At 52.7% G+C, this 27918-nt stretch overlaps 1 protein-coding gene across 6 annotated transcripts in view; it reads right to left on the bottom strand.

Moving 5' to 3' along the window:
* The window catches only part of DLGAP3 (DLG associated protein 3), a 63165-nt gene extending 35999 nt beyond the window's left edge, over positions 1–27166 (bottom strand). The window contains exons 1-4 of one of the 6 annotated variants that reach the window (XM_032302269.1): positions 22049–22650; positions 6107–6265; positions 4660–4737; positions 1876–3033 (exon numbers count right to left, since the gene is read on the bottom strand). In XM_032302269.1, the coding sequence (XP_032158160.1) occupies positions 1876–2982 (1107 nt within the window). In that variant the 5' untranslated portion in view covers positions 2983–3033; positions 4660–4737; positions 6107–6265; positions 22049–22650. Of the gene's footprint in view, positions 1–1875; positions 3034–4659; positions 4738–6106; positions 6266–22048; positions 22651–26147; positions 26973–27004 lie in introns of those variants that run through there. The other 5 variants (XM_032302267.1, XM_032302271.1, XM_032302270.1 and 2 more) reach the window with 5 other exon arrangements.
* Between the last annotated feature and the right edge of the window lie 752 nt (positions 27167–27918).

The following is a 27918-nucleotide window of genomic DNA, read 5'->3' as shown; positions in this document are numbered from 1 at the left end:
CACACTGCAGGGCTCCCGCTCCACAGCCACTGCGGCTGCTCGCTCTTCTGCAGGACACTGTGAGGTGCATGTTAAAAAGGAAGCCCCCAGAGAGGTCAGGGCAGCCCTGGAGAAGCAGCAGGGAGCAGCGGTGTGGCAGGGAGGCTCCGGGGATGGCCAGAGCTCAGATCTGGGAGAAGGACAGTTCGTGTCCTCTGCTCGGCCCATTCTGCTGGACCCTTCAATTCCCAGCTTAGAGAACCTCTCTACCCAGGGAGGGGGCAATCCAGAAGTCCTGAATCCTAGAAGTCTCCCAACTTCCCTACTGTCTGCTTCCACGTGGCCCTGTTTTTTCCCTTGAGCTCTCTCTCGGAAGTTCTCCACCCGGAAGAGCTCTAACGTGTGAAGAACTTACCGGCAAGGCCAGGGACACCCAAAAGGTACATGCAAGGTCAATTCTCTGTACCTCTGAACATGCTGTAGTCTCTTTCTGGAAGTCCCTTAATCCACGTCTGTGCTCGACCAACTCCAGCTCCACTGGGATTCAGCTCCAGCGTCCTCCTCCCCCGCAAGCTGCTCTGAGCAGCCCCCAGCCGCCGCCACCCCCGGTGGGTGCGGTGCCTCCTCTATGCTCCCATGGCGCTGAGGGCTCTCTCCTATCACAGCCTCATCGCTCTGTTCTACCTGCCTCCTTGTCTACCCCACCCCAACCCTGTAAGCTCTTCACAAGCAGCCTCTGTGTCGTCATCTCTGCATCCTCAGCCCCCAGGAAATGCTCCCCGAGGGAATGACTGTGGATTAAATATGTGGCATGGGGGGTTCGGGGGGCAACTCTTAAGTCTGCTGGACTTCCAGAACTTGTGTTGGCTTTTCCTCCTAAACCTATGGGAGGCCTCAAATAGCAAGCCAGCAGGTGCCTGGCTGGCTTAGACAGAAGAGCATGCCACTCTTGATGCTGGGTTCATGAGTTTGAGCCCTATGTTGGGTTCAGAGATTGCTTAAATAAATAAAACTTAAAAAAAAAAAAAAAAGGCAAGCCAGGGGGAATAGGAGAGGGGCCAGAGGAAGAGAAGAGAAAGGTTGATGGTGAGAAGGGCCCTGACCCCACCTCAGTAAGGAGGAGGAGAGGGGACAGCGTGGGATGGATAAGGATACCATAAGGAGGAGGAGGAGGAGCTCCTCACCTAATCTGCAGACACCACACAAGTGGCGAGGAAGGAAGGGGACAGCATGCCATCCATCACCTGCTCCATCCACTCCCTGGAAGCCCCGCCCTGGTGTTGTATCTTGGCCTCAGACTTTGGTGTGTCCCCAGCCCAGGAAAACCCACAGGACAGGCTCCCAGAGCTCTTCCATGGCCTCATGGCGTCCTACCTCAGGCACCCCAGCATGACAAACCTCAGCAGAGGCAGATTCTGGAAATAACTGACCTTCATAGTCAAACAGTATGTGGACCACCCAGATCAGAGCAGAAGAGAGGTCTGGAGAAGGCCTAGGGGCAGGAGAACTGCTTTCCAACTGCTGACCTCCAATCTCAAGGAAAGCTACAGCCAGGGAGTGCCACGCTGTCCTGTCCACTGCCTACCCTCAACCTCATTCTGCCTCCGAGGTCATGAGACAGAGGCCAGCACAGCTTGTCCAAGCAGCAGGTCGAAGGGAAGTCTTCCTGGCAGTGACACATAATGTCAGAATAGAAGGGCCCCTCCCTTGTACAAATGGGGAAAGCGAGATCCCAAAAGTGGCTCCAGGAGACACAGTGAGGCAGGGCAGAACCTCCCCACCTCCAGGCCTTCACCACAGGGACAACTGACTCCCATCCAACCCTTTTGGTAACTACTGCGTGACAGCACTGCAGAAGGTTGAGGACCCTGTGCCCCACCCTCACCAAAGCCTCACCTGCAGATAATGATAAGTCCTGGCTTTGGCCTTGGCCTCCGGACCCAGGAGCCCCTTGCCTGGCCCGGCCCCTGGGTATCCATCCCGGCCCTGGTTGACCATCATGGTATGCCAGGCACTTCGCTTGACCGATTGTCCATCCAGTGACATGGACATGCCAGTGCAGGCAAGACAGCGGCCTTCCGACCCGCCTGAGCGCCCCTTGAAGCTCAAGTCCCGGTAGGACCCGTCTGGAGCCTCCAGGCAGAAGGGACCACCAGGCTCCCCAGGGGGCCGCCCACCCGCCAGGAAGCCACTATCGCTGTCCAAGTTGTCATCGGAGCTCCACCAGCCAGCAGACTTGGACTGGTGCCGCCCATCCCCCTTGCGGTCCTTGCTCTTGCTCCTCTTGCCATGCCTGGACTGGTGGTGGTGGTGGTGGTGGTGGTGATGGTGGTGGTGGGAGGTGTGGGGGCCTCCAGAGCCCAGGCCAGGGTAGCTGTCTCCTCCAGAGCCACCTCTTCCCTCAGCCTTGGGCCCGTTATAGTCCCGCTTCCCTGGGGCTTCCAAAGAGTGGGACTTGGCAAAGAGCTTCTGCACAGAGTGAACCAGGTGCCGTATGCGGCTGGGGCTCTCGCTGCGGGCCTCCGGGGCACTGCCGGATGCTGGCCCTGGCCCAGGCCCGGCCCCTGCCGGACCTCGCTGGTATGGGAGCGTGTGGAAGCCATCTTGTTGAACTGGCAACTGCTTTTCAAACTGGTCCAGGAGTGTAGAAGGCAGGCGGGGGGCACCCTTGCCCTGAGGGTGGCCCACACAGTCTTCACAGGTGTCGAAGGGGCCCTGGCCAGGGTACATCCTGGGGAAGGTGCTGCTACCCCCCCCAACCCCGGCCCCCCCAGGCCCTCCCTCGGGGCCTACTGATGGCCCCTCACTCAGGCTCAGGGGCCCTTCCGGAGAAAGGTGTCCCAGGCCAGCTCTCGGGGCACAGAAGCGGGGCTCAGTGGAGAAGGCCTCCCCGGAGCCCAGCAGGTACGGGGCCCTGGCAGCTGGGCCCACGTCCATATGCTGCTGGTCGGCAAAGCGGGCTGGGCGGGGATGGCTACCGCGGTCGCCATGGTAACCCCTCATGGCCTCAGCAAGGGCTCTTCATAGTGCTGGGGGCCAGGCCCCAGAAACCTCCTGGGAAAATAAGGAGAAAAAAGATTCAGACTGAACAGGTCACTTCCCCTAAAACTCCATTCTTAGGTATCTGGTATCCCTTTAGGTAATGCATACCAATTTATTGTGATTAATTGTACTATCTTTCCTCACATGAGCTTAAAATGCCTTAAAACAGTCATACTAGACAAAGACACTCACAAGGACACAAAATAATGCCATTATTCCTCAAATGCTGCAAATTTGATAAGTACTTATTCACAAGATAAAATGCCCTCAGCCAAACAGGTTTATAAAAATTCTTAGGTTACCAAAAATAAAAGGACACCCAAAAAGACATAATATATATATACATACATACATACACATATACAGATATATATATATATACATACACATATACAGATATATATATATATATATATATACACATACACACACACATTTTTTTTTTCCTCCCTAAAGAAACCAGTCATTAGGTAAACTGGCTTTTAACAAGCTGGCTTTGGGGGGCGACTGGGTGGCTCAGTGGGCTAAAGCCTCTGCCTTCAGCTCAGGTCATGATCTCAGGGTCCTGGGATCAAGCCCCACATCGGGCTCTCTGCTCAGCAAGGAGCCTGCTTCCCTTCCTCTCTCTCTCTCTGTCTGCTTCTCTGCCTACTTGTGATCTCTCTCTGTGCCAAATAAATAAATAAATAAATATTTTTAAAATGAATAAAAAAATAAAAAATCACCTTTAAAAAAAACAAACAAACTGGCTTTGAGCAAACTGATCCAGAGCCACACGTCTGCCCCAATCCCAGCCATATCCACTGCTGTGAAGAGTCAGGCCCCAGGGTCACAGCCTCCAGCAGCAGTAACCAAACAGAATACTGGACCCACATTTACGTATCCACCCCCTCCCCTTCCTTCCACACCCTGTTCCTTCCATCTGGCTGCAGGCTCATTCTCCTCCCTCCCACAACCCCCCACCCACCCACTCCAGGGCTGAGACAGGAAGAAATAACCTAAGATGACTGCTTCTTCGTCTTCTGGGTTCCAAGTGTTCCCCAGTGAAAGTTCCCCTTCTGCCTTTTACCCCCATCGGCCACCCCCATTCCACTGTAGGGAAGTCACCAAGGGAGGAGAAACCCCAAAGAGGAGGAACACTGGCTTTCCAAAGCAGCATCTAAACAGTACGCTGGGATTGGAACTCAGGAGTTCCTCCTCCCAGGAACAGTGGGCTGGCAAGACGGGGAGGTGACGGAGAGAAAGCATTGAAACCCGTGCCCTTGGCCACCATCCCAGGCTTGCCAAGGGTACAGGACAGAGAGGTCAACTCTCAGCAAGAACCGCCTCCAATCAGGTCCGCAGAGTTGCCAGGACAGGAGCTACAGCAGGGGGGGTGTCAGCAGGAGGGACAGGGACTGAGGAGCTGGCAGACGGTGCCCTCCCTCATCCCAGACCAGGCTCCTGGGCCATCTGCTGACTAGGAGGGGATGACAGCCTCAAAGACTCCAGACAGCAGCACCTCCAAGACCTGGCCTCCCTTCTTCTCCACCACCACCTCTCCATACCCACTGTGTCAGGCTGCTTCCAGAATGCCCCAAGTTATTCTGATTTCAGAACCTCAATCTACTCCCCATCTCCCAGACTCCTACCACTCACCATCCGGGGCTTCCCATCCTCAGTGTCAGGATCCCCAGACAAAATCCTAACTTCAGAAGGCCTCAGGATCACCAGCACCTGATGGAAAAGAAAAGGGCAGTGAGCCAAGGAAGAAAGAGATTGTCCCAGAGTCCTCAGAGGACCAGTCTCTGGCCTTGACAGTTTCCCTTCCCAACCCCCCAAACCAGGACTGATTGGATCCCCCATGATGCAGAGCCTTTGGACCCCCAGGGAAATGAAGTCGGCTTCATTATGCAAATACATGCAAATGAGCTCACAGGTTGGACTACCTCCAACAGCAGGTGTCTGTGTGATCTGTCCGTGGTGCTGAGCCACTGCAATTCTTTTTCATTGCCCTCAAATACCATTCCATTCCACAAAATTTGTTGAGCAGCTATCATAAGCAAGACTGAGTGAGAAGTGTATAGAGGTGATCTAAGTGTGGTCTCTGTCATCGAGAGGCTTATAGTCCAACAAGGGAACAATCCTACACGACAGGGTTATTTTAGGTCCTTGTATTTTTGCACAAGCAGCACCCTCCTCCTAGAATCTCCTTCCATCTACTCCCCTCATCTCTTTCCCTTGGCTAACCCTTCCTCAGATGAAACCCCACCTACCCTCAAAGACTTTCTGTATTCTCATTCTGGATTATGTCTCTCTATTAGGCTTTCATAACACCCTTGGTTCCCCCATAAAAGAAACCATAACACTGCACTGAAATTATCTGTTTCAGTTTCTGTCTCCCCAGTAAGAATGTGGTCTTCTGCAGGGTAGGAACCATATCCTAATTATCTCTGAATCTCCAACACCTAACTTAGGGCTTTGTCTAGAGCAGGTCCTTAATAAACGTTCACCAAGTAGATGAATAAATGGACTGGAAAGGGGTAGCAAAACATTACACTAGTTCAGATGAAAACAAGACCAGACCCAACGGAGGGAAATTGAGGAGGACTTCCCAGAGAAGAATGTGTTCAGGATGGAGAACAAGATGGCTGTGTATTCCAAAGACAAAGCGACGGGGGAGAGAGAATTCCCAGAGAAAGAAACAGAAGGCACAAAGGCAGAAGAGGTGGGCAAATAAGGAATTCTTAGGGGTGGGCTGCGAGAGTTCCAGCAGACACTTAGGGTTTGGCAGATACTGGGATGAAGTGGGGGAGAGAGAGTCAGGAAGGAAGACGACTCTGAAGTTTGCAGCAGCCGTGACTGGAAGACTAATGATGCCATTATTAGACACAAGGATGTCAGGAAGAAGAGCTAGCTTTGCAGGCGTGATTAATAGTAATGGAAGAGACACAGTCAGACATCAGGAAGAACTTCCTGACCCTGAAGGATGTGAGACAATGAAGAGAATTGTGGACTGTCCTGGAAATCTTCCATAGAGGAGAGGATGAGGCATACCCTGTCCCTGGCCCACCCTGTGGCCTGGACTGAAGGAGCTATTGGTTACCTTGCCTGCAGGGAACTGGAGGTGACCTCAGAGACATCATCTGCCTGACTCTAGACAATAGTTCTTCTCTTCCATTTGCCTTCTCTGGGGAAGCAGAGGCAACTTCAGACCAAGAGAGCCTCACAAGCAGTTGCTGGAAAAGCTCTTGAAGGCATCTCCCTGCTTTGGAAAGAAATTTTGATAGCTTGTCCTTCACCCACATCATGGTCCTCCTCCTCTTGCCCCAGGCAGAACCCACGTTCGAGACTCACAGCATGAAAGGCCACTTTGGCAGAAGCCCAGACCATCTCATTTGCTTTGTTCGTGGTCACATCGACCTGGAGTCTCACTCGGAGCTTCCCAATGGTCGACATTCCCAGGCTTCCCCCCGCCATGGTCCCCCGCCAACACACAGGTGCTGCTGCCAAGTCTCTGAGCCGCCGTCAAGATCTTATCAAACTTCAGTCTCTTTAGCATCAATCCATGTTCTCCCAGCTCTAGTCTCAGGGGAGACAGGCCCCTGTAATTGCTCCTCTCCAGATGAGTTATCCTCACCTCCCTTACCCGTGTCCTATAGGGCAGCACTGTCTGGTGGAAAAAGTGCACGTTCTGATACCAGAAGGCATGTGACACTAGATAAGTAACTTAATGATGCCTGCTCATCTCTCTCCCAGGATCTTCATATCAAATAATAAAATGTATATCAAGCCATTTTATAAACTCTAAAAGATTACACAATATAATCTCTCATGTGAAGACTTTATTCTGGATTTCCAAAATCCCCAATGTCCAAATACTAAACTGTAATCAAATACAAAAATTACTGAGGGAAGGAGATACCCAGGTTATGGATTTTCTAAAGAAAAACATTTCATTGACGTAGACTGAATTATATAGTCTTCCTCCTATATAGTACGCTTTGCCGCCAATTCTCCTGCTCCCTCCCTGTTACTAATCGATAGGGAGGCAAAACAAGCAAGAATGGGACTCAGAATTCCACCCATCACCAAGTCCTATGGATTTTGCTTCCTAAAAATAGATCTGCCCACTTATTTCCATATCCACTAGCTGTATCCACTATATGACTAGCTAAAACTCATTTTCAACCTTCTTTCCCCTTTCCCAACACCCACAGTAACTGGAGGCCACACAATTCACTTTTGGCTAAATACACACACACACACACATATACACATAAAAATCTGATGGTTTCTGGGAAATAGGTCGCCTTTATGATAAAGGGGTGGAGCCTGCTAGTACCATCCTTCCGCCCCTTTCTTCTAGGCTTGAATACAACCATGATGCCTGGAGCTAAGGCAGCTATCTTGCCAACATGAGAGAAAGGCCTAGAGAGTCACAGAAATGCTAGTCCTGGAATCACTGAGCCCTGGAACCAACACAAGCAGTTGCATTCCTCTGGGCCTAAATGTGGTAAGGAATGGACTCTTTAAACCATTGTTGGCCAGATTTCCTGTGTTTGTAAGTAGAGAGCACTGCTAACTAATCCAATTAACTCAGAACACTGTCTCCTACCTGAGCATCTGCAAAAGCTCCTAACTAGTCTCCCTTTCCTACTCTGCTTCCAATCCAAATGGTCCCAGAAATCCAATCATGTCACTTCTCTGTTTAAAACTCATCAATGGTTTATTGATGTTCTTAAGATAAAACGCCATAACCTGTCACCAAGGCCTGCAGGGTCCGGCCCTTCCTACGTTCCAACAACCCTCTCATCACATGCTCCCTCTTGCTTCCTCTGCTCCAACCAGGCCAGTCTTTCTGCAGTCCCATGATCCCTCCCATCAGGGACCTGTTCCCACAACCCCCCCCCAGAAAGCTTTGCCGGCCCACCCCTGCCTTGTTTAACTCCTACACACCCTTCAGATCTCAGCCTTGTTGTGCTTCCTCGGGGGCAGCTTTCTCTGGCTCCCTGACTAGGTCAGATCTCCCTGCTGTTTGCTCTCAAGGCACAAGGTACCTGTATAGCTCTTATACTGTTACCATTTTCATTTGGCGTGATTTGGAGATTGTCTGCCTTCCCACTAGAATGGAAGCTCCAGGGAAGTGCAGGGGTTTCATCCATCATACCGCATCACCCCAACCCCTAGAAAGATGCTTAGCACAAGGGCAGGTGTTTGTTGGGTGAATGCAAGCCTTTCACTTACGGCATCTTACGTAACTCCCACAACTATTCCAAGAGATACCTAATATCACCTCCCCCCACTTCCATTTTATAGAAAAAGAAACTGAGGCTGAGAGAGGCCCAGGTCCTAGAGGTGGTGGCAAAGCCCAAAGTCAAACCCAGTGCTGCCCCCTCCGCCCCCAAGCTTTAGCTTCCCTCTGACTTGTGCTGCTAGCCCACAGAAGCCAACCTTACTAAACGCCATTCTGAAGTAAACACAGTAATGACAGTGAATCTGTTAAAAGAAGAAAAAAGGGGAAAACAAAAAACAAAAAAACAAAACCTCACCCAGACCCATACCCTTCCAGAGTTAACCAGAGTGTGGTTTCCCCTTCTCCCCTGTGCAGGGGAGTGCTGAGTCTGTTCTAAGTCCAAGGTCAGATAAGTACAGAATAAAGGAAGCTCCCTAAAGCCCTATGACAACTCTGGGGGCTGGTGCTATTTTCCCCCATTTTCCTGCACCAAGGCATCTGTCTACCATCCCAGGACACAGAGAGCTGCCCAGATGGTAAACCTCTGGGTCCAGAGAAGCAGCCTAAGCTAGCTGGGAAGGAGGAGTCTGGGAGGGTGCTGTGTATGACAAATTCTCTGATGCAGCTCGAATCTATCTGGGAATGGAAGAACTGGCACGCATGCCGTCACCAAGAAATTACCCAATTTAGCACCAACTACACAATCCAGCAATTAGTTTCTTAAACCGGAACTTGCTGGGGGCTGCCAGGCTGGCGGGGTTGTTGTTACAAATCTCACTGGGAAACCAGCTGTGTAATTCGCCAGGAGGCTGTCACTGCCCCAAGCAATTACCTTCCAGAAAAAGAATGGAACATGGAGGAAGGAAAAGGGCTGCAGAGGATCGAGTCCGTGTGTCTTCCTCTTCTCTCCCCCAGGGCCCTGTCCAGCCAACTCAGGTGCTTTTCCTTTCTTGAGACTCTGGCAACTCACAAACTCCCTGGATCAAAGCAGTTATGGGTGCTGCCTTTGTGGTCAGACTGTCTGGGATCCAGTCCCTTTCCACTCACTCACTAGCTCTGTGTACCTGGGCAGGCGATTCTCCTCTCTTAGCCTATTTTTTCATCTGTAAAATGGTGGTGATATTAGAGCTATCAGAAAGCAATTAACGGGGGCACCTGGGTGGCTCAGTGGGTTAAAGCCTCTGCCTTCAGCTCAGGTCATGATCTCAGGGTCCTGGGATCAAGCCCCGCATCGGGCTCTCTGCTCAGCAGGGAGCCTGCTTCCCCCTCTCTCTCTGCCTGCCTCTCTGCCTACTTGAGATCTCTGTCTGTCAAATAAATAAAAAATCTTTAAAAAAAAAAAAAAAACACAAAACAGAAAGCGATTAACCACAGTGTGCTCGTTAACCAGGTAAACCACATAAAGCCCTTAGTACTGTACCGGGCACCTGGTGGATGCTTAAGGAAAGGACTTCTCGTTATCTGTGCTTTCTTTTTTTTTATTTTTTTACTTCTCCATTGGCTTACTGTGTGACCCTTGAGTGGGTCACTTAATCTCTCCTAGACAACCATCTAAGACCAAAGGTATTCTGCTAGGAAAAAGGCAAGTCTTAGTCAAGACTGTCCACACCTAAGCACCAGGAAACCAGGAGTGTATGGCAACAGCCAACGTCTCAGAGGCTAACACAAGGCCATGTCCTGGGCAAAGCAGACAAAGATTCCAAAAATCGAATATTAACCAATTTATGCCTTTCCCACAAAGCGTCCGGGCAAGCTACAAGCTGGACACAATAGTCCAGATGGCAGCAAAGGGGCACAGTGGCTCTCTTGCTGGGGATCAGCCCCATCTGGTCCCCTCACACTGGAACCTGTGAGATCATTCCCATACCAGTTCCAACACAGCAGAACTTGCAGCAAGTGAAGCCTAGAAATCATTCTGCTGCTGCAGGCCTGGCCTCCTCCATCAGCTATGTGTACTCTAGGGACCCCAAAGTTTCCGGCTTTGGCTGCCCATCCCCTTTCCCTGTGCCAACCGAAATGGCCAGGACTCTGCCTCAGTTTCCCCGTCCAGTTCTCCACCACCCCCTATCCTGACAGCAGCATATGTGGTGGGGGTTTTAGGTCCACTATAAAAGGGCTAGCTGCTGGGGAGCCTTAACACAAAGCCGAGGACCTGTAGCCCATACTCCTCTGCACATGGCCAGGCATTCCTCCTCCCGGCTGCCTGCCTCCTTCTGCATCCAGCTCTGCCTGAGCCCCCTTGAGCCCTTCCAGTCCTGGCTTGGCCCAGCTGCCTTCGGCCGGCTCTCTAGTAGCTGGTCTGGTGCCCTTGTCCCTGGCCTCTCTCAATCCCACCACCAGCCCTGTTGCTGAAGATTCAGTATGTCTTGTACCCAACCCCAGACTTTAGACCCCAGAAAACAGCTCCTCTACCCTTACCGCCCCCAGAAGATGGAGAAGAAGGCAGGAGGGACAGAAGCAGGGAGGCTCGGGGTCTTTTTCATTCCCTTTTATTACTTTATTTCATCAACTCTTCCTGCGGGGGGGGGGGGGGGGGGGAGGGGTTAGGGTAGGAATTTTACAGAAAATGGGCTTAGTGCTCCAAAACACTCGAGACATTTAGGCAGAGCCAAGTCTAAATCCATCTCCTGACCCATTGGACAGTGCTCCGTCTGTGAATAAGCCGCACTACCTACAATCTCTTTGAAAATCCCACGTCAGGGGGCTTTGCACTTGATGTTCCCTCTGCTGGAAACGCTCTGCCCCAGATATTCCCATGGCTTCCTCTGCCTCATCTTTCAGGTCTCGCTCAGAGAGGCCTTCCTGACCACTCACTAACAGAAGCTGAACCCCATCCCCCAGGTACACTCTACATCACCCTGTTTCGTTGTCTTCCTAGCACTTACTCCTCTTTGAAATTATTTTATCTTTTGCATGTTTATAGTATGTCTGCTGATAGTCCAACATAAGTCCCACCAGGACACGGACTATGTCTGTCTCAGGGGCTACAGGATTCTGCGTGTCTCAAACAATGCCTGGCATTAATCAGTGCTCAAAAATTATCTATTTTGAAGGCACCAGGGTGGCTTACCAGTTAAGTGGCTGGGTCTTGATTTTGGCTCAGGTCCTGATCTCAAGGGTCTGAAGCCCACATCAGGCTTCACACCTAGAGAGGAGTCTCCTTGGGATTCTCTCTCCCTCTGACCCTCCCCCCACTCCTGCGCACACGCTCTCTCTCTCTCTCTCTCAAGTAAATAAGTAATTTTTTTTTAATTTATCTATATTTTCAGGAGTGAAAGTCTCACTTGCCACCTTCATCCACCTGTCTCCTGTGGGCCCAACAGCCCACAGAATGGACCTCTATTCCTTTCCCTCTAAATGCTCTAGAGAGCCCCTGAAGGATTTGGTAATAGAAACCCAGCCTCCAAACCCAGCCCTGCTCATCTTACTTATCTAGCCCCTCTCGACCGGGCAGATACTGATGGTTTGTTTTCCAGCTGCACCTGGGTCTCTCTAGATGTGCCCCTTTGCATAGTTCAAGGAAGGCGTTTGGGGGAAAGAGGAAGAGTCGGGGAAATGACTCTCCCCACACAACAAAGAAGAATGAGACTCTGTGGAGGGAATCCCAGGGTTTGGGGTCTACCAGTCATCCCAAAGTAGGTCCCTTCATTCAGACTCTCTGGGCCCCAGCTCCTCTCCCAGCCGAGGCCACATAGCCAAGAGATACCAGAAGCAAAGTTCAGGCTTCCTCCTCCTCCTCCAGGGCTGCCAAAGGCCCCACAAGGCACAATTCAGCCTGAACCCCAACACCATCTCATGCTCCCTAATTGCAGCCATGGCCAACTGCTTTTGGCCTGTTCTTCCCTTTCTGCCAAATGAACCAGTTCTCCAGCTCTTCTTGTCATGTCCACCTTCTCCCTCCTGAAGGTCTCCAGAAGTCTTCTTGGGGAAGTCATCCCTGCCCGCAGCTGCAAAGCAGGACTCCCAGGACCAGACTCCTCTAGGACCCTAGTCAGGGGCAGCGAGTGAGAGAGACTGTGGGGTCTCAAGTTTAACTATTTGGGTTCCTGTCCTGGGTCCACAACTTACTAGACATGGGGCTTAAGGAAAGGCTCTTTATCTTCTTGAGTTCAGGTTCTTCAAGTTCCACATGGGAGCAAGAAGGGTTCCCTTCTCATCAAGACATCACGAGGATTGATAGAGTGCAGGTAAAATGTCCATCAGTGCTATTAACAATGGAGGTGGGAGGGTCGCTAAAATGTGTGAGGTCCGGAAGCAGGGTCTCTAAGAGGAATTCTCAAATGGCCTTGGGCAGAGGCTATAGCCATGCCTGACTTGGGTTTAGATCAAAAATGGGTGTTCTGAACACTCCTTTGTTTCATGTTTCACCCATGCCTGAGCTCCTTTTGAAGACCCTCCGCACCTTGAGCATGCTGAAGATAACACAGCAGCCCTGGTGGTCCAAGGTAGTGGCACCTGAGACAACTAGAGGCCCTTGATTTGCAGGCCCCACCAATTCCTGCAGCCAGGGATGGTGGTGTCTCCTCCGGCTGGGATCCAGAAGGGAAAGCCCAGTGGCCCTATTGCTGGGTATTGGAAAGACAGTCATCTGTCTCCAACTATTGTATTGCAGCCTATGTGCGTGACCCTGAAATACTTGTTTATCTGAGTTTCAGTGGGCTCATCTGTACAGGGATATGTACCTCCTGAGGTTGTGGCAATAAGAAAATAAGCTGATCTATCCAAGGCAAAGGACACATAGGTTTCCATATGTTGGCTTCTCCTGACTTTGGCACCCTACAGCCTTCTGTGATTTGTATGTGTTTGATGAAATTTGGGCTGCCACTGCTGCTCTGGCCTCCAGATTTCCTCCTGCCAGAGCCATCAGAGAACAACAGGTAGGATCCCAAGGCCATGGCAACGATCCCCTGGGCAGCAGCTTCTCAGGCAGGCCCATGGCCTTTCCTACACTCTGGCCCAGCTGTCTGATGGAGTCCAGAGTTTAGGTCTGCCTCTGGGGTTAACACACCATCCCGTTGGCAATCTGTGTGAACTTAGACAAGGCCTGCCTGCGTCAGGGCCTGGTTCCTCCTTTGGGCCTCTCCTACAGGGGAGTCACACACAGGGCTAGGCCCTGCAGGGCCCCATGAATGCTGGTTGGTTGGCAGGCTGCCAGGTTCATGGGGCAACACCTCCCACTTCTCTCAGCTCTGCCTGATCCTGTCCCAGCCTCCAGGTTATCTTAGCCTCTGCTCTCCTCTCCGGACTTCTGGGCTTAGCAGGAGCCAGGACCACAGGGGGAGACAGCATGGAGAGAAGAGAGCCTTCTGTATGGATGGCCTGTCCTCCCCAATTTGCCCTCTGAGGTGCTCTTCCAAGAAAACTTACCGATGAGTGAATACCCCTCCACCCTGCCATCAATCCCAGGACACAGCAGTTGCTACCTCATCTTAAGGTCCATACTTCAACACCTACTTTAACCTGCAAAACACTGTCTGCAGATTGTGAGCTCCTTGAAAACCAAATCCATCTGATCTGTCTCGGTATGGACAAGACCTGGCATACAGTAGGTGCTCAATAAGTTCAGGATCTGTGATTGCGCCATCAAGAAGGAGTAACCCTCAGCTGGGGCACAGGAGTAGAAGAGAAACAGAAGAAGGCAGGGGGAAATGACTCTGTACGGCTGCACCAGAACTCCCCAGCAGGCAGAGCTGCTCCAGGGTAGTGGGCTTCCAGAAGAACTGGGCATGTCCTATCTAGTGAGGCATGCAAGCAGAGGTTGGAGGGAGGGCTGCTTTGGTGGATGCTATAGAATGAACTCAAGCGCTGACCACATCTCAGACAGAAAACCCCTGGAGCCTTTCAACTCTGGAGTCCGAGGTACAGCTCTTTGAGTGCCTACAACTAAAAAGGCATGGGGTCAAGCACTTTTGTTGGACTTCTTCGTGTCGCCCTCACAAACTCTCCTTTGTAGGAGCTAGCATTTTCACTTCCATTTTACAGATGAGGCATTGAGGCTTAGAAATGCAAAGAAAATTGCCCAAGATCACCAAGGTAGTGGAAGAAGGATGGGAATCTGGTCTGAGACCAGGCCCAACATTCTCAACCACGGAGAGACCAAGCCCCGGCAGGTCAAAAGTAGCATGGCTCTCTGACCGGCATGGTTTGATGAGGGCCCCCCCGCTGGACCCTCAGGGTGCCGACTCATCACTCAGCCTCAGACAACCTCCATCCCTGCCGTCCCTCCCTCGCACACCGGCATGTGCTGCTTATTCACAGTTGAACATATGTCAGATTACAAAGCCATGCAGATCATCCGACACAACTCACGTGGCACTTGTCATATGTACAGTCATCACCACGTAACATGCAAAGATACACACGAACACATGCCCACACGGGTTCACATACTTCTGCACTTTCATCCAGTGGATGCTGATGCTTGTACGCACAGAAGCTGCCCAGATACAAACCTTGCATACCTGTTCATTCGTGTGTTTATCCCCATACAACAAATATACATGTCCATTTCGCATCATGTAGGCACCCACATCTGCTCAACGTCATACACCAAAGCCTCCCCCAACAAGAACGTTATCCATCGTTCCCAGATCCAGTACTAGGCCCAGGTGAGCAATGATGCTCCCTCCTTCTGGGGTTGGCCAGGCAGCCATGAAAGGGGGAGAAGATTCAGCCTGCCTGTGATGGATGGAATTAATCTATTGAGCTGGAGAAACTAAATAATTAAATCCCTAATCACCCCCCAAGCCAGCCCAGGCCAATATAGCTGAGGGAGGGAGGGGGCTCTGAGGCCCAGACCAATATCCTAGAAAGGGGGAGGGGCTTAGGAAGAAAAGCACAGACAGAACCCTCTAGGAGTGTTCTCTGGGAGGAGCTCTAGCAGGCAGGCAGAGAGACAGACAGACATGGCTCTCAAGGGCCGCAGGCCTTTCCTGTCCACGCTTGAGAAAAGAGCATACTGTCATCCACTAATACAGAGTGGCCCTCCTCTAGCCCTCCCAGAGCCTTCCTGCCCCTCCGGAGATGCATCCTGGGAGTGTATGGAGATGGCAGGCAGGACTCTCAAACTGCACAGGACTGTGGCTGCCAATGGGGTCCACCCAAAGTGGAGCTGACATAGGATCAGTAGGGCCCTGGCACACCCCTGCCTCACTCAGAGCAGGCCCCTCCCCACCCTGGTGCAGATGGCAGAGAAGGACCCCTCCACACAGGTGCACCTGCTTCCTTCAGAAGTGGGTCCAGCACGTGGCTAATAGGCTGAGGATGGGGCCGAGGCCCGGGCAGGGGGGCTCAGGGAATCAGCCTGGGAGCAGGCCCCAGTCCCATTGGCTGAAAAGTGGGTCATTTTCCTTTTGAAAAATAGTGAGAAAAATGGAGAAGTAGGTCGGGCTCTCATCCCCTCAGCCCCAGGCACCATCCCCGACTTGCAGGGAAGGGAGAGGAGAGATCTGCACATGCCAGAGCCCCATCTCCCACAGGAGGCTGGCCCGGGGAGGCCCCCAGCCACAGGAGGCCAAGGTCATCAGCATTACTCAGGACTCCCAAGGACATGCGCACTTCTGAGGCCAGGGCTGGAGCTCAAGCCCCACCCTGCCCTGGGGGCCCTGGGGTGAAAGCAGCTAGGACCGGACCACTGGCAGAGGTGGGGGCCCCAGCACGCAGGACCCCGAGGAGCCTCCTCCCATCCTCCTGTCTGTCGTGATACCTCCTCTCCTCTCTTCTCCCTTTCCTCTTCGTCCACGTGGGCAGAGTCGTTGCCATGACACCGCGGGCAGGTGGGCGGCTCTGGCGGCAGCTCCGGCCCAACCCCCAAGCTCCGAGCCCAGGTGGGAGGGGAGCGGCGGCAGCGCCCCCGCCCCTGGTCCAGATGGAGAGGAGACCGGCAGAAGGCCCCCAGACACCTAAAACCTGCGAGGAGCTCTAGCCCTGGCCTCTGGGGCAATGAGGCAACGCCGGCGCAAGCCCTGGAGGTCTGGGGGAGGAACCCTCAAAGAGGATTTAAGGCCTCCACCGCCCCCACCCCAGGTCCGGGAGCCGCGCGGGCGGGGCTGACCCACCACTCCCATTTCTTCCCTTTCTCAGCCGGCCCTCCTCCCAGCTTTCCCCGCGCCTCAAGTCTCTGTCCCTTCCCGCTAGCCGCCTATTGGCCCCGCCTGAGGTCTAACCTCAGTCCCTCACTGTGCTACGCGAGCGCGAGTCCCCATGTCTCTTGGGAGAGAGGATAACGGCCAAAGTTGAGACTCTAAGAGAGATTCCTCCCCTACCCCCAACCCCCTGGCCTGTGCTCTGGAAATCGTCTCCCTTTTCCGCGGGTACCCCCACACACCTGAATTCACATCACAGCCTGGGAGGGGGGCACTCACTCCTGAGCCCATACTTGGCCAAGGCACCCACCCCACCAGGAGTGAGGGCCCCTAATGGAGCAGGGAGAGGAAGAGAGGAGGGAAAATGCTGTCTGAACAGGCTGCCCTTCCTCCCTCCACATCCGGCCTCAGAAAGTCTGGACCACGCCTGAGCTCAAGGGCTCTGAGCACTCCTCTGGGGATCCGCATGCCTCTGTCCCAGTGTACCTAAGTCTTCCTAAGACCCCTCCCACTGTTCAGGACGTTGTTCCCTAAGGCAGGAGCCCTGTATCACTGACCAAATGGAACCAGAGGGACCCCTACACGGCAGCCCTCTGCCGCCTGGCTGGCAGGGGTGGGCATAGGTGTGGTGGTGGTGCCAAGATCCAAAAGGATGGGAGAGTGGTCAGCCAAGGTTAGCTGGAGGCTGTCCAGCTTGCCCTGGGGTGTTCCTGACATACACACTGCACACACATAAAGACATATTTACTTTCTTCCTTAGCCTTCTCCAGCTAAGACAACAGATCTGGCTAAAAATCATACGTGTGCACACGTGTGTGTGAGAGTGCCCACGTTCCGTCTCCTTTTCTCCACCTCCAGTGTTTGACATCAAAGCGGCCCTCCTCCTGAGTTCTCACCAAAGCTATGTCAGAGGGTTCCTCACTGGTCTCCCTGCCCCGCATCTTGGTCCAAACCCACCTGTTCTCCTCGTGGGCTGCTAGCCTCATCTACCTAAAAAGTGTTGATTCGACAAATACGTATTGAGTATGAGCGGAGCCACGCACTCCTCTGGACACAGGAGTAGAGCAGTGAACACGACGGACAAAGCCCCATTCTGAAGAAGTTCATTTCCTAGTACAGAACGTGTATTAGACTGTAGAGGACGTATATTCCCTACATACATCCCTGAGCACCACAGCATCTGATCAGCCTTGGGCTCGACTCAAATATATTTAGTAATGGAGTGGGGTGAGGGGACAGAAAGACAAGGGGATATCTAAGACCATGGGTGAGGCCTCTCCAAAAAAAAAAAAAAAAAGTGACTTTTGAGCAAAGATGAATAAAGTGAGAGAGCAAATCACATGGCTACCTGGGGGGAGAACATTTCAAGCTGAGGCAAAAATGAGTACAATGGCCTTGAGGGGGGACTGCGCTTACCATCTTTCTGGAACCAAAAGGAAGCCCTTGTAGGGGCTGCACCTGAGATCAGGGAGGTCACCGGAGGCTACTTCACACACAGTACTTCTGTTCCTCACGCCCCACTAAACATTCTGGATTTCCCTCTGAGATGAAAAGCCATTGGAAAGGCATGACTTCATCGTACTCTGGCTGCTTTTGCAGGGGAGAATCTGTGGAGGAGGGGCCGACAACGGTGGGAGTAGGGAGACCAGTTGGGCCATTTCCTGTCACTGAAACACCTTTTCCTGCAGTTGTCCACCCGGGGGACTCCTGTTCCAAACCCCTCCTTTCCAGGCTCCAGAACTGACCAACCTCTCTATAGGTCCCCGCCACCCCCCAGTGAACACTTATGTCCTCCTACTTTCCTTAACACTCTCTTAATTGGTTGTAGGTCTTTTACCTTCTCTAGATTATAAGTTACCTGAGGTCGAGGACCTTCCCCAGTGGCCAGCACACAATGTAGCAGATCACAGGCATAAAATAAACACTGGCTGAATGAATGGAGGCATTGGGTGAGGCACAGGTGGTAGAAAAGGGACAATTTGCAGACTGTTGTTAACATGTGAGTGGGTGAGTGAGGTCACAGGTGTGCGCTCACCAGTTGCCATCAGGCCTACATTAGCATATACCTACGTATTTCGGCACACTCCCTTCATATGTATATGTTTGTTAGCCTGCATGACCTGTAGACAAGCTCTGTGTTGGTATATACATTCCTATGGATTCGTTCATGCGTGTACATGTTAGAAAGTGCATTCATGTCAAGATAAACATATTAAAGCCTAGACAAATAATATTCATTGTACACATGTATCACCACATGCCCTGCCAGGTGTGAGACTCATACGCACATTTAGGCCTCTCTAATATTCCTGCTCCCTTCACCCATGAAGCTCCCCCTTGTTCTGCTTGATTCTTAAAGTGTTTGTCATCATGTTAACGTTTAAGTTCCCAGACCCTCTCCCCACATACGCTCCTCAGTACCATGGCATCTGATCAGCCTTGGGTTGGGTTCCCTCACTGCACTGTCCCCAAGGCCTGGATGGGTTTCTCCTCAACAAATCCCCATCACATGGATGGCAATGAGGAACCGCTGGGTCCCTGTGACACGAGAATTTGAGACACCTCAGGAGGCTGCTTTCTGGAGAAGAGCCACAGGCATCAGAGTGGATCAAATTCAAGTGTGTGGGAAAACAGCTTTTGGACAGCTCCAATATTCAGCCCAAATCGCTCACTCTCTCTCTCTCTCATTTTTTCTCTCTGCCGCATTAATTCACATGACCTAGCTTATGGAGATATATTCACATGCTATTAATTCATGGGTGCACATATGTGTCCCCAAAGACATGATCACATGTAAACACTCACCTATATGCATTGTTGGGTGAGCACCCCAACACACACACGTGCGCGCACACACACACACATACACACACACAGGTTTAATTAAGCCATTGCCTCCAAAGTCCCATAAATACATGGATGCACACATAAAGTTATATGTATACACATGACCACCTTCTACACAAAATCATAAATGTGTCTGAACACATTCACACAGCTTACTCATGCATATGTGTGTACATATGCACAGTCACGGACCCACTCACAGGCAGCAATACACATGCATCTGCACCAGAATAGCAGAGCTATCCAGCCCCTCCCCTGGTTTCTATCCTGCGCACAAAGCCAGGAGTCCATATTCTTTCCAAGCGGCATCGCAAGTTTGCCACTTTCTCTTTTTTCTTGCCAGGCTCCCACTTCTCCATTTGGAAAGTTGTTCCTACTATCAATAGGATATGCCCCACTCCTGGACACACCCCATTCCCACCCACTCTCAGGGAAAAAAAAAAAAAAGTCATTCTAAAAATGGGCTGTTATCCCCTTGTCCCACGCCTGTAGTAACCAATATTTCCTCAGACAACCTGGGGCATCTGCAGCAACGAAACAGGTGCACCTTGGAATAAGTGCACTTCTTCTCCACCCAAGAGGCAACCCCCACCCCCACCCCCCACACACATTTGCAAGTCTTTAATCCAACAAGGAGAAATCAAAAGAAAATATCAAGACCAGAGTTTTTCCTCCCAGTACCTCTGGGTATAGTCCACTGCTCCCAGGCTCCAAAACAGTTACCGGGGCACAGGAGGGAACAGTCAGAAAATTATCTCTGGGCCCTAAAACCTCCTGGGATGCCTCTCTTCTTCCCTAGAGGACAACTTCATGAGGTCCACTGTACCCCTTCTATCCCAGTCCAAAGACCCTGTCAAAGAGAGGCCAGACCATAAGGCTTAAAAATGTAAAGGTGATGACCTTGGCTCAAGATAACAAAAGAAGCAAGGTTTAAAAGACAGAAGCTGGGCAGGGAGCAGAGAGGGGAACTGAAGACAACTCCCAGCAGGAAAGTGGCTGCTGGAACATTGGATCATGAAGAGCAGGACTCTCCAAGGGGCCAGGGACAGGGGGGTGGACATCCAGTATTCCATGTGGGGGTGGAGGGGTGACTGCTTCAGGCAGTAGCAGCTCCAAAGTAAAGTCTTATCAAAGCTGTTATATAACCAAAGGAGCTTAGTGGAGCACAAACACCTCCCCTCCCCAAACAGGCACCCACACCCACACCCACCACCTCCCAGCACCCACAGCATAGGAAAACTCAGCTCCTCCCCAGCAGCTAGAGGAGAGAAGAATCGTCTTCATAAGTTACATCAAAAACAAGATGGGTGATGGGCTCCTTATTAACTAGAAGGAAACATCTGGGAAAGAATGAAGTGGCTTGGTTTGGGGTCCCCAGATACTTCCTTCTTTCCTTGAACTCCCTGCCACACCCAATTTTTGCCCAGCATCATCTGGAAATCCTCTCTGCTCTACCCTCAAGAAGGAACCCATTTGAATATTTGATTGTGCTCTTGGGATGGGAGGTGAAGCTGCCATCAACCCTTCCTGCCTGTTGTTCCCCACAGTCTCATCTGCATATCCTGACATTTGGCTCTCATCCCCCTGAGATGACAAGGGAAGGGACTGGGAGAAATAACTCCTTGCTCTATTCCCTTCAGAGTTACAAAGACAAAGCACAAGAATCCAGAAAATTAAGATGATATTAGGTTAGTGAGGAAAAGATTTCCAAAGAAGCTGAAGATTGAAACCTAGACCCTATCCCCTAATTTGCAAGGGTTGTTTTTTTTTTTTTCTTCCCCAGATCTTCCTCTTTTCCCATTGCCCTGTCTCCACTAGCCTCCTCCTTCTCTGCTCCATGGCATTGAACAACCCCACCCACTCCTTGAATCCTTTGCTTGGAAATCTTCCTCCCCAACAAAAGTCTCTCCCAAATGCTGCTCTGAGCTGTGGCTTGGGTGGGCAGAGAATGAGACGGCTTGCAGAATATTTCACTGTCCCTTGTCCTCAACTCCAAAGTATGCTGGGCAGAGGGCAGAGGGGTGCCACAAAGTCAATCAAATTGTCCTGAACTCCTGAGCCCTATCTACCCAAGGCCTAAATAGCAAAACCTAAACTCTCCTAATCCAGAACTGCCTTGAGCCTGAACTTGTGGGACCCAGTAGGAGAAAAGCTGGTGGCCGTACTCCTAAGCTTGTTGCACTAAAAACTATCCAGGAGAAGAGAGCTTACAGCCACATTCCTACCCCCACACTAACAGAAAGCTGATTGGGGAAAGGGGGGGGGGACTGAAACAGGAAAAGAGTTTTGTTTGTTTGTTTGTTTTCAAATACCACTAATAACTAACTGTGAGGCCTAAAGCCAGAAGGACGATCCCAAAATCTATCTTTCCATCTAGGGACTCCGTCCTTGGAAAATGGGTCATCTGGGAGAATTTTTTCTAGTGAGCCCTCAGCACTGCCTAATCACATTTCCATCATCGGGTCCCAATGCAGCTCCATTCAAGACCCAAGACAGTTCGGAAGGAGCAAATCCCTGCAGTGTCCCGTTCAGCACTCGGGACAGCTCCCAGCGCCACTCCTGGCGCGACTGCCCTAGCGGCACTGCCAGAAACCCAGAATGCCAGATTTACCCGACCACACACCGGTGTTCTTCAGAACAGAAGCCCCTCTCCCCTGCCCGTCCCACATTCGCGCCCATCCACCGGAGCACCTGGTGTTGCTCCCTTGACTGTGTCCAAAGAGAGAAAAGAAACCCAGACACGAGGCTTCCCTGAGGGAGCCTAGAGAGAGGACCCCACCCACCTCCTTTAAGCCCAGAGCCTCTCAACGCCACTCACAGCTGGTCCTAAAAACCACTTTTCCTTCTTAACCAGCACCCCAAAGATAAGAGAAATACTCACGTGGGGGCTCCCAGCCCTGGAGGCAGATGTGGTGGGGGGAGGCAGAGAGAGGTAGCTCCCCACACCCTGATCTGAGCCCCCTTTCTGAAGGAGCCAGCTCCCATCTGGACTGGGGGGAGGAGAGACATGTGGAAGCACTGATTGAGGGGAGGGGAGAAGGGAAAGGGGAGGAGGCAGGAGCGGGGGACTGGAGGGTGGGGGTGTCGGGATGGGGGCAAGGGAATCCTTTTTAATTTCATTCTCTCCCCATGTCTACATCAGCCCTGCAGGCTCAGCTCTTTAATATTTACACATAGAAAGAGGAGAGGATGAGAAAGAACAGAGAGTGGGGGGCGGGAGGGAGAGCAGGGGATACCTGAGCTCAAAGGACACAGAGGCAGGGGCCTTCAGGAGCTAGATGCTTGAGCCCCTCACATCATTTCCAGCCCACTCCCATTCTGAGCTCTTGACTGGAAGGAAGAAGGAACCCTGGTACCATTCTGTCCCTTTGTTAACAAGACACTTTGAAGCTGCCTCAGAAAAAGATCAGATCCCCACCCACATACCTGGACACCCCCACAAACCCAGATTGCTTGGGTGCCTTATGTGCAGATGGTAGAGGCAGTATTCATGCACAAGCATGTTCGGGTGCTTGGAAGTATGTTTACATGTGGGTTGCTGTGTAAAAGCACATGAACATGTCAGCTAGCATGTACAGGTCTATACAAGTATGTTCTGGATGTATTCACCGTAACAGCCCCTGCAATCATACACAAACTTATGTAATCAAATGTGCAAATCAGCCCCTAAGGGACCTACCCCTCGCTCTCAAGCTGTAACCCAAGGACAAGGCCTTCCACTGCCCCCACACACCCCCTTATTTGTCAGCCCCTCCCTCACAGCCTCACTTTTTCTTTCTGTGACATGGGGAGAAGGGCTGGTGGGAGGGCATGCTGCATCTGAGCCCAGGGACTTGACAAGTTATTAGCAACAATGAGCTGGCAGCTCGTTACCATAACGATGGTGCCACTGTCTCACCCCAGCTCAAACCCAGACTCCCCAGACAGCAGGAGGCCCGCTGAGCCAGCAGTCTTCAGACTGGGGTGGGGGGGCAGGTGGGTAAAGAAGGAATCAAGACATAATGCTTGTATAGTGGAGGGTACACAGCTGTTCTTCCAACTCCCACTGAGATAACACGTTGAATCCACCAAGTGGGAATAAAATCAGACTAGGGAAAGGTTTCCTGACTGTGGAGATGTATAATACACTAGAAAGAGTCTATAGAAGCCCCTCTAGACAAAAGGTTCTGTTGTCATTTTCCTCCTTCGTCCCCTCCCTCCAAGAACTTCTTCTACTGATCTTAGTGAATTAAGAGGAAAAAAACAACCAGATAGAAGATCCCTCTCTGAATTTCAGTGTTCCCATCTGTAAAATGGGGACAATTATCTCATCATTTACCCTAGACTCCTGGAAGTTTGATTAGAAAGGGTTTAAGGGCAATTACAGACCCTTCCAAACCCAGAAGAGCCCCAGAAGTTTCTCCACCCAATGGGAACCCATGAAATAAGGAATTGTCGGTCCAGCTAGGGGCAAAATGCATCAGAAACTGGGTGGGATGAAGGAAAATGGAGCTCAACCAGCTCAAGCCCCAACAAAAGCTGGAGAAAGATGATGTGAGATGCCAGGCAGCAGCTGAAAGCAGGCACTGCCCAGAAGAAAGGCTGGGAGTCTGGCCTTTAGCAGCTCCAACCCCTCACTGGCAGAAATCAAGACAAACCCATGGCTTAGTCAGTGGTGGGTATGGTTATGAATCCCCATCCCCAATAACATCTAGCTCTCTCTTTAAAAAGGGTCCCAGGTTAGAGGATTTAGAGCCTTAGGCTTATTGAGTCTTTGATTCTTCTCCTCAAATCCCCTCTTCTCAGCTCTGATGGGCATGGATGGAGGCGGGGGGTGCGGGGTGGGAGTTCCAGGAATGGAAAGTAACATGGAGGGTTGGAAAGTTCCTGGGCTAACACTAGCCAGGAGCACACAAGTTTGCTGTGTGACCTTGGACAAGTCCCCTCCCTTCTCTGGGCTTCAGTGTCCTCACTTTATAATGAAAGGATTAGGCCAAGTCAATTCTAAGATTCCTCTCCTATATACAAGCTCACTCCTTGGACGTGAGCCCCCTGGCATAAAATGCAGTGGGCACTGCCTGCTAGATCAGTGGGGCAGTGGGGGTGGGGTTGCAGGGTTTTTATCTGACGCTGTTCATCCTATGTTCATGTTCCTTTTAGAAACACCTGCCACCCTAGCCCTCCCAGCTCCCTTTTTAGACCCTGATTCACTGCCAACTCACGAAGCCTCTCTCCCTTCCCTCCCTCCTCTCTTCTCCCCCTCTCTCCCTTTTAGGCCTTGGCAGCTGGGTGCAGAAGTAGCCCCAGCACTCAGGAAAAGCTGGGTGGAAGTGGGAAATCAGTGCCCCTAGGGTCAGAGAGAACACACCAGGGAGTACCACTCTTTCACCTTGGCTCAGCCCAACTCTGTATCACCCAAAGACCTGGGTTGGAGTCTTTCTGCCTTACTGATGAGCCAGGGTGAAATCATGAGAAACACAACTTCCCTCTTGAGCCTCAACATCCTCATCTGTAAATTGGCGTTATATTAAGTTGAACGACATGAAATTGCTGTTTTGGTAGGTAAAAAAGAAAAACAGTTGAATACTGGCAATTTCATATGCCTTACCCTGTCCTGCTTGCTTCCGAGGCTACTGGGGCGATAAGAAGGAGGTGAGAGTGGAGTATTTTTCAAAAGCCATGGACTGATACAAGGGCATTGTCTTCTTACTATTATTACTTCAAAGAGCTTTAGCCCAGACCCACCTGGAGCCCAGGGACTGAACAAATGACCCAGAACTTGGAAATTTAGGACTTGGAAGTCTGGGAGACAGCCACCTGCTCTGATGACTAACAGCAGGACAGAAGCTTGCACCTGGCCTCCTCAGCTACTGGCACTAAAGGGCCCTTGGTGAACATTACTGGGATGACACAAGTTCCTAGGCCCCAAGAAGCAGCACACACACTCCAGCTCACCCCTGGCCCTACTACCACCAGGGGCCCCAGCAGGCAGGAAGCACACAGGAATAGCATCATAGAGGGTACCCCTGGAGGTAGGTGAAGGTGAGGATCAAGGTGGGGACATCAATGCAGATTTTGCCTGAGTTGGGGGTGAGGAGTCCCCGGGGAGGAGGGATGATCTGACTTCACAAAGTCTGATCTCCCTGTCCCTCGCCTCCGGGACCACCACCAGGAATCCCCTGGGGGGAAGGAGGGACAAAGCCCAGGTGTCAGTGATTCAGAGTGAACCCTGCTCAGATACATTCTCACACAGCCAACACACACACACACACACACACACACACACACACACACCACAGATACCTGGACCCACTCACAGTCACACTGACCCACACACATCCTATTCACACACACACACATACACTCACAGAGACATACACAGGCACATACGGTGACAACACACACACTAATTCACACACATGTCTACAGATACATTCACAGTAACACACTCCATACTCACACTGCATACACCCACTGACACGCACACACTCACCCACAATGACACACGCACACACTGCATACACTCACTGGCATACACAATCACCCAGAGACCCACACGGTGACACACTCACTCATCACAGGCACAGTGACACGCACTCACACTCACACACCTGCAAAGGAAACTTCTCTCCGGATCTCCCCAGCACCATCACTTCCCCCCACAAACCGGCTGGCTACTCCTCCCAAAACCGAGCCTCCAGCCCCGGCCAAAACTGGGCCGGGGCTGGCCGGCCCCCGCGGCTCTACCCCGGAGAGCCGGTCCGAGCTCCGCGTGGTCCTCCCGCGGGTGCTCCGGGTCAGGCCGGGGGCCGCCAGGCCGGGGCGGGGGCGGGGGCGGCGGAGGAGGCCCAGCGCCCCCCCCCCTCCTCCCGGGGCCCGGAGCCGAGGCCGCGGGAGCCCGGGGCGTGGGCGGCGCCGGGGCCGCATCCAGGCCGAGGCTGGGGGGCGCTGCAGAGGGCGCCGCGAGCGCGGCCCCGTCCCCACCCCTCCCCGCGGCTTACCTGGCCCGGCTCGGGCTCCGGCCGGGTTACATGGTGCCGGCGGCCCGGGCCGGGGGCGCTGCGGCGGCGGGCGGGCGGCCAGGGACGGGGCCCGGCACTGCGGAGCCCCCAGCGGAGGGGCCGCGCCGGCTGCGGAGCCCCGAGCGAGCGCCGAGCGGCTGCGGGCGCGGGAGCGGGAGGCGGCCAAGCCACGGAGGCTGGATTTCCCGGGGACCAGGAAGGGGAGGCGGGGGGATCCCGCCCGCGCGCTCCGCCCCCGCCCCCGCCCCCGCGCAGGGCTGCCGAGCCCGGAGCCCGGGAGAGGGAGGGGGACCGAGCTCCCTGCCCCCGCACCGGACCCAGTAGGGCCGAGGTCGCAGCCGGCCGACGGCCGCCGGGGTCTCCGAGGAGCGCCCGCCGGGCTGAGCGATAGCGCTGGGGAGGCCCAGCTCCGGGGTGCCAACCAGCTCCCCTCCCCGGGGACCACCAGGTCCGCGTCCGCGGGACTCAGGAACAGGCGCACGGTGTCACGACCACGCACAGCCGGACCTGGGCACAGGGACCCAAGCCCAGCGGCGGGCGGTTGGGGAGACAGTCGCACAGCCTCACAGGCACGGGCTCGCGCCCACCGAGGCACAGTCACACCCTGAATGTCACACACAGCGCCCTATACACATCCCCTTAGGAGACTCTTCGGGTTTTCCCGGTCAGCTACCCGACTTCAGCTCCTGGCCTGGGTTCAAGGAGCCCCCTTTCTCTGCCCCAGCTCCCGCCAGAGTGGGTCGCTGTGCCTGGCCTCAGAGCCACAGACAGGAGTCCCCCACCCACAGTCCGCAGAGCCCAGGCATTCCCAGTGTGGAGGGAGAACCCCGCTATACCTGCCGACTTTGCTGGGGCCCCCACCCGTTCCCACTGTGCCCGCCCACCTCTAGGCCCTGAGCCAGGGTTTGTGCCATGGCGGGGGCGGGGTTGGTGGGCAAGGGAAAGGGGACTGTCCGAAGCACAGCCCGAGGCTGCAGAGCCAGGACACCGGCTGCAGGAGCCAGGAGAGGCGGAGGAAAGCTGACTGCAGCAGTTCCTGGCTGGAATCCGTCTTGGCGCCCAAAGCGATGCTGTAATGGTTGGGGGGGGGGGGGCGCATTGGGGAAGCCGCAGGGGGAGGGGCTGAAAATGGAGGGGAAAGGGCTGGTCCTGGATTCCGATTTTCCAGGGTGGGTGTGAAGGAACATTGCCTCAGGCGCTGAAAGTTGGGGTGGAGAGGAGTGTATCCTTAAAGCCCTCTTTCCTCCTCCACGTTTTCTGGTCTTTAAAGCTTTGGGATGGTGAATTGAGGGCTTGGGAGCCTTGGGAGACCAACTGTCCTTCTCTCCAGGAACAGACCTTTGAAGTAGTTATGATTCAACATTCACCCAACAACTCCCTTTTCCCTGTAACCCTTTGGGGTTGCTGGATCTCTTCCTTGTTTAAAGGAGGAAACTGAGGCAAGGAAAGTAGAAGTCGCAGGCTCAAAGGAGTTAAAGCTGGGAGCTAAGCCCTATCCCCCTCCTCCAGAGAAATGTTTAAAAATGCCACATGAAATAAATGACATAAAGGAGTTTGGGAAGCCCTTCCCCCAAGGAAATCTAGAAGTCGGTGTGGGGGGTGCTGGCAGAACGGTTACCTATCTTGCTGCCCACAAGACTGGTTCCAACAAGGATTTTCAATCATGAGCTAAGGTTACAGATCATTTCCAGCCCAGGGACCAGGCAAGAACACATATGACAGAAAATAAAGTAGAAACTTGGTCCCAGGA

The sequence above is a fragment of the Mustela erminea genome, chromosome 10 (genome assembly GCF_009829155.1).
Source record: "Mustela erminea isolate mMusErm1 chromosome 10, mMusErm1.Pri, whole genome shotgun sequence".
NCBI lineage: Eukaryota > Metazoa > Chordata > Mammalia > Carnivora > Mustelidae > Mustela > Mustela erminea.
Note: the sequence above shows the minus strand (reverse complement) of the source record. Positions and strands in the feature narration are given on the sequence as shown.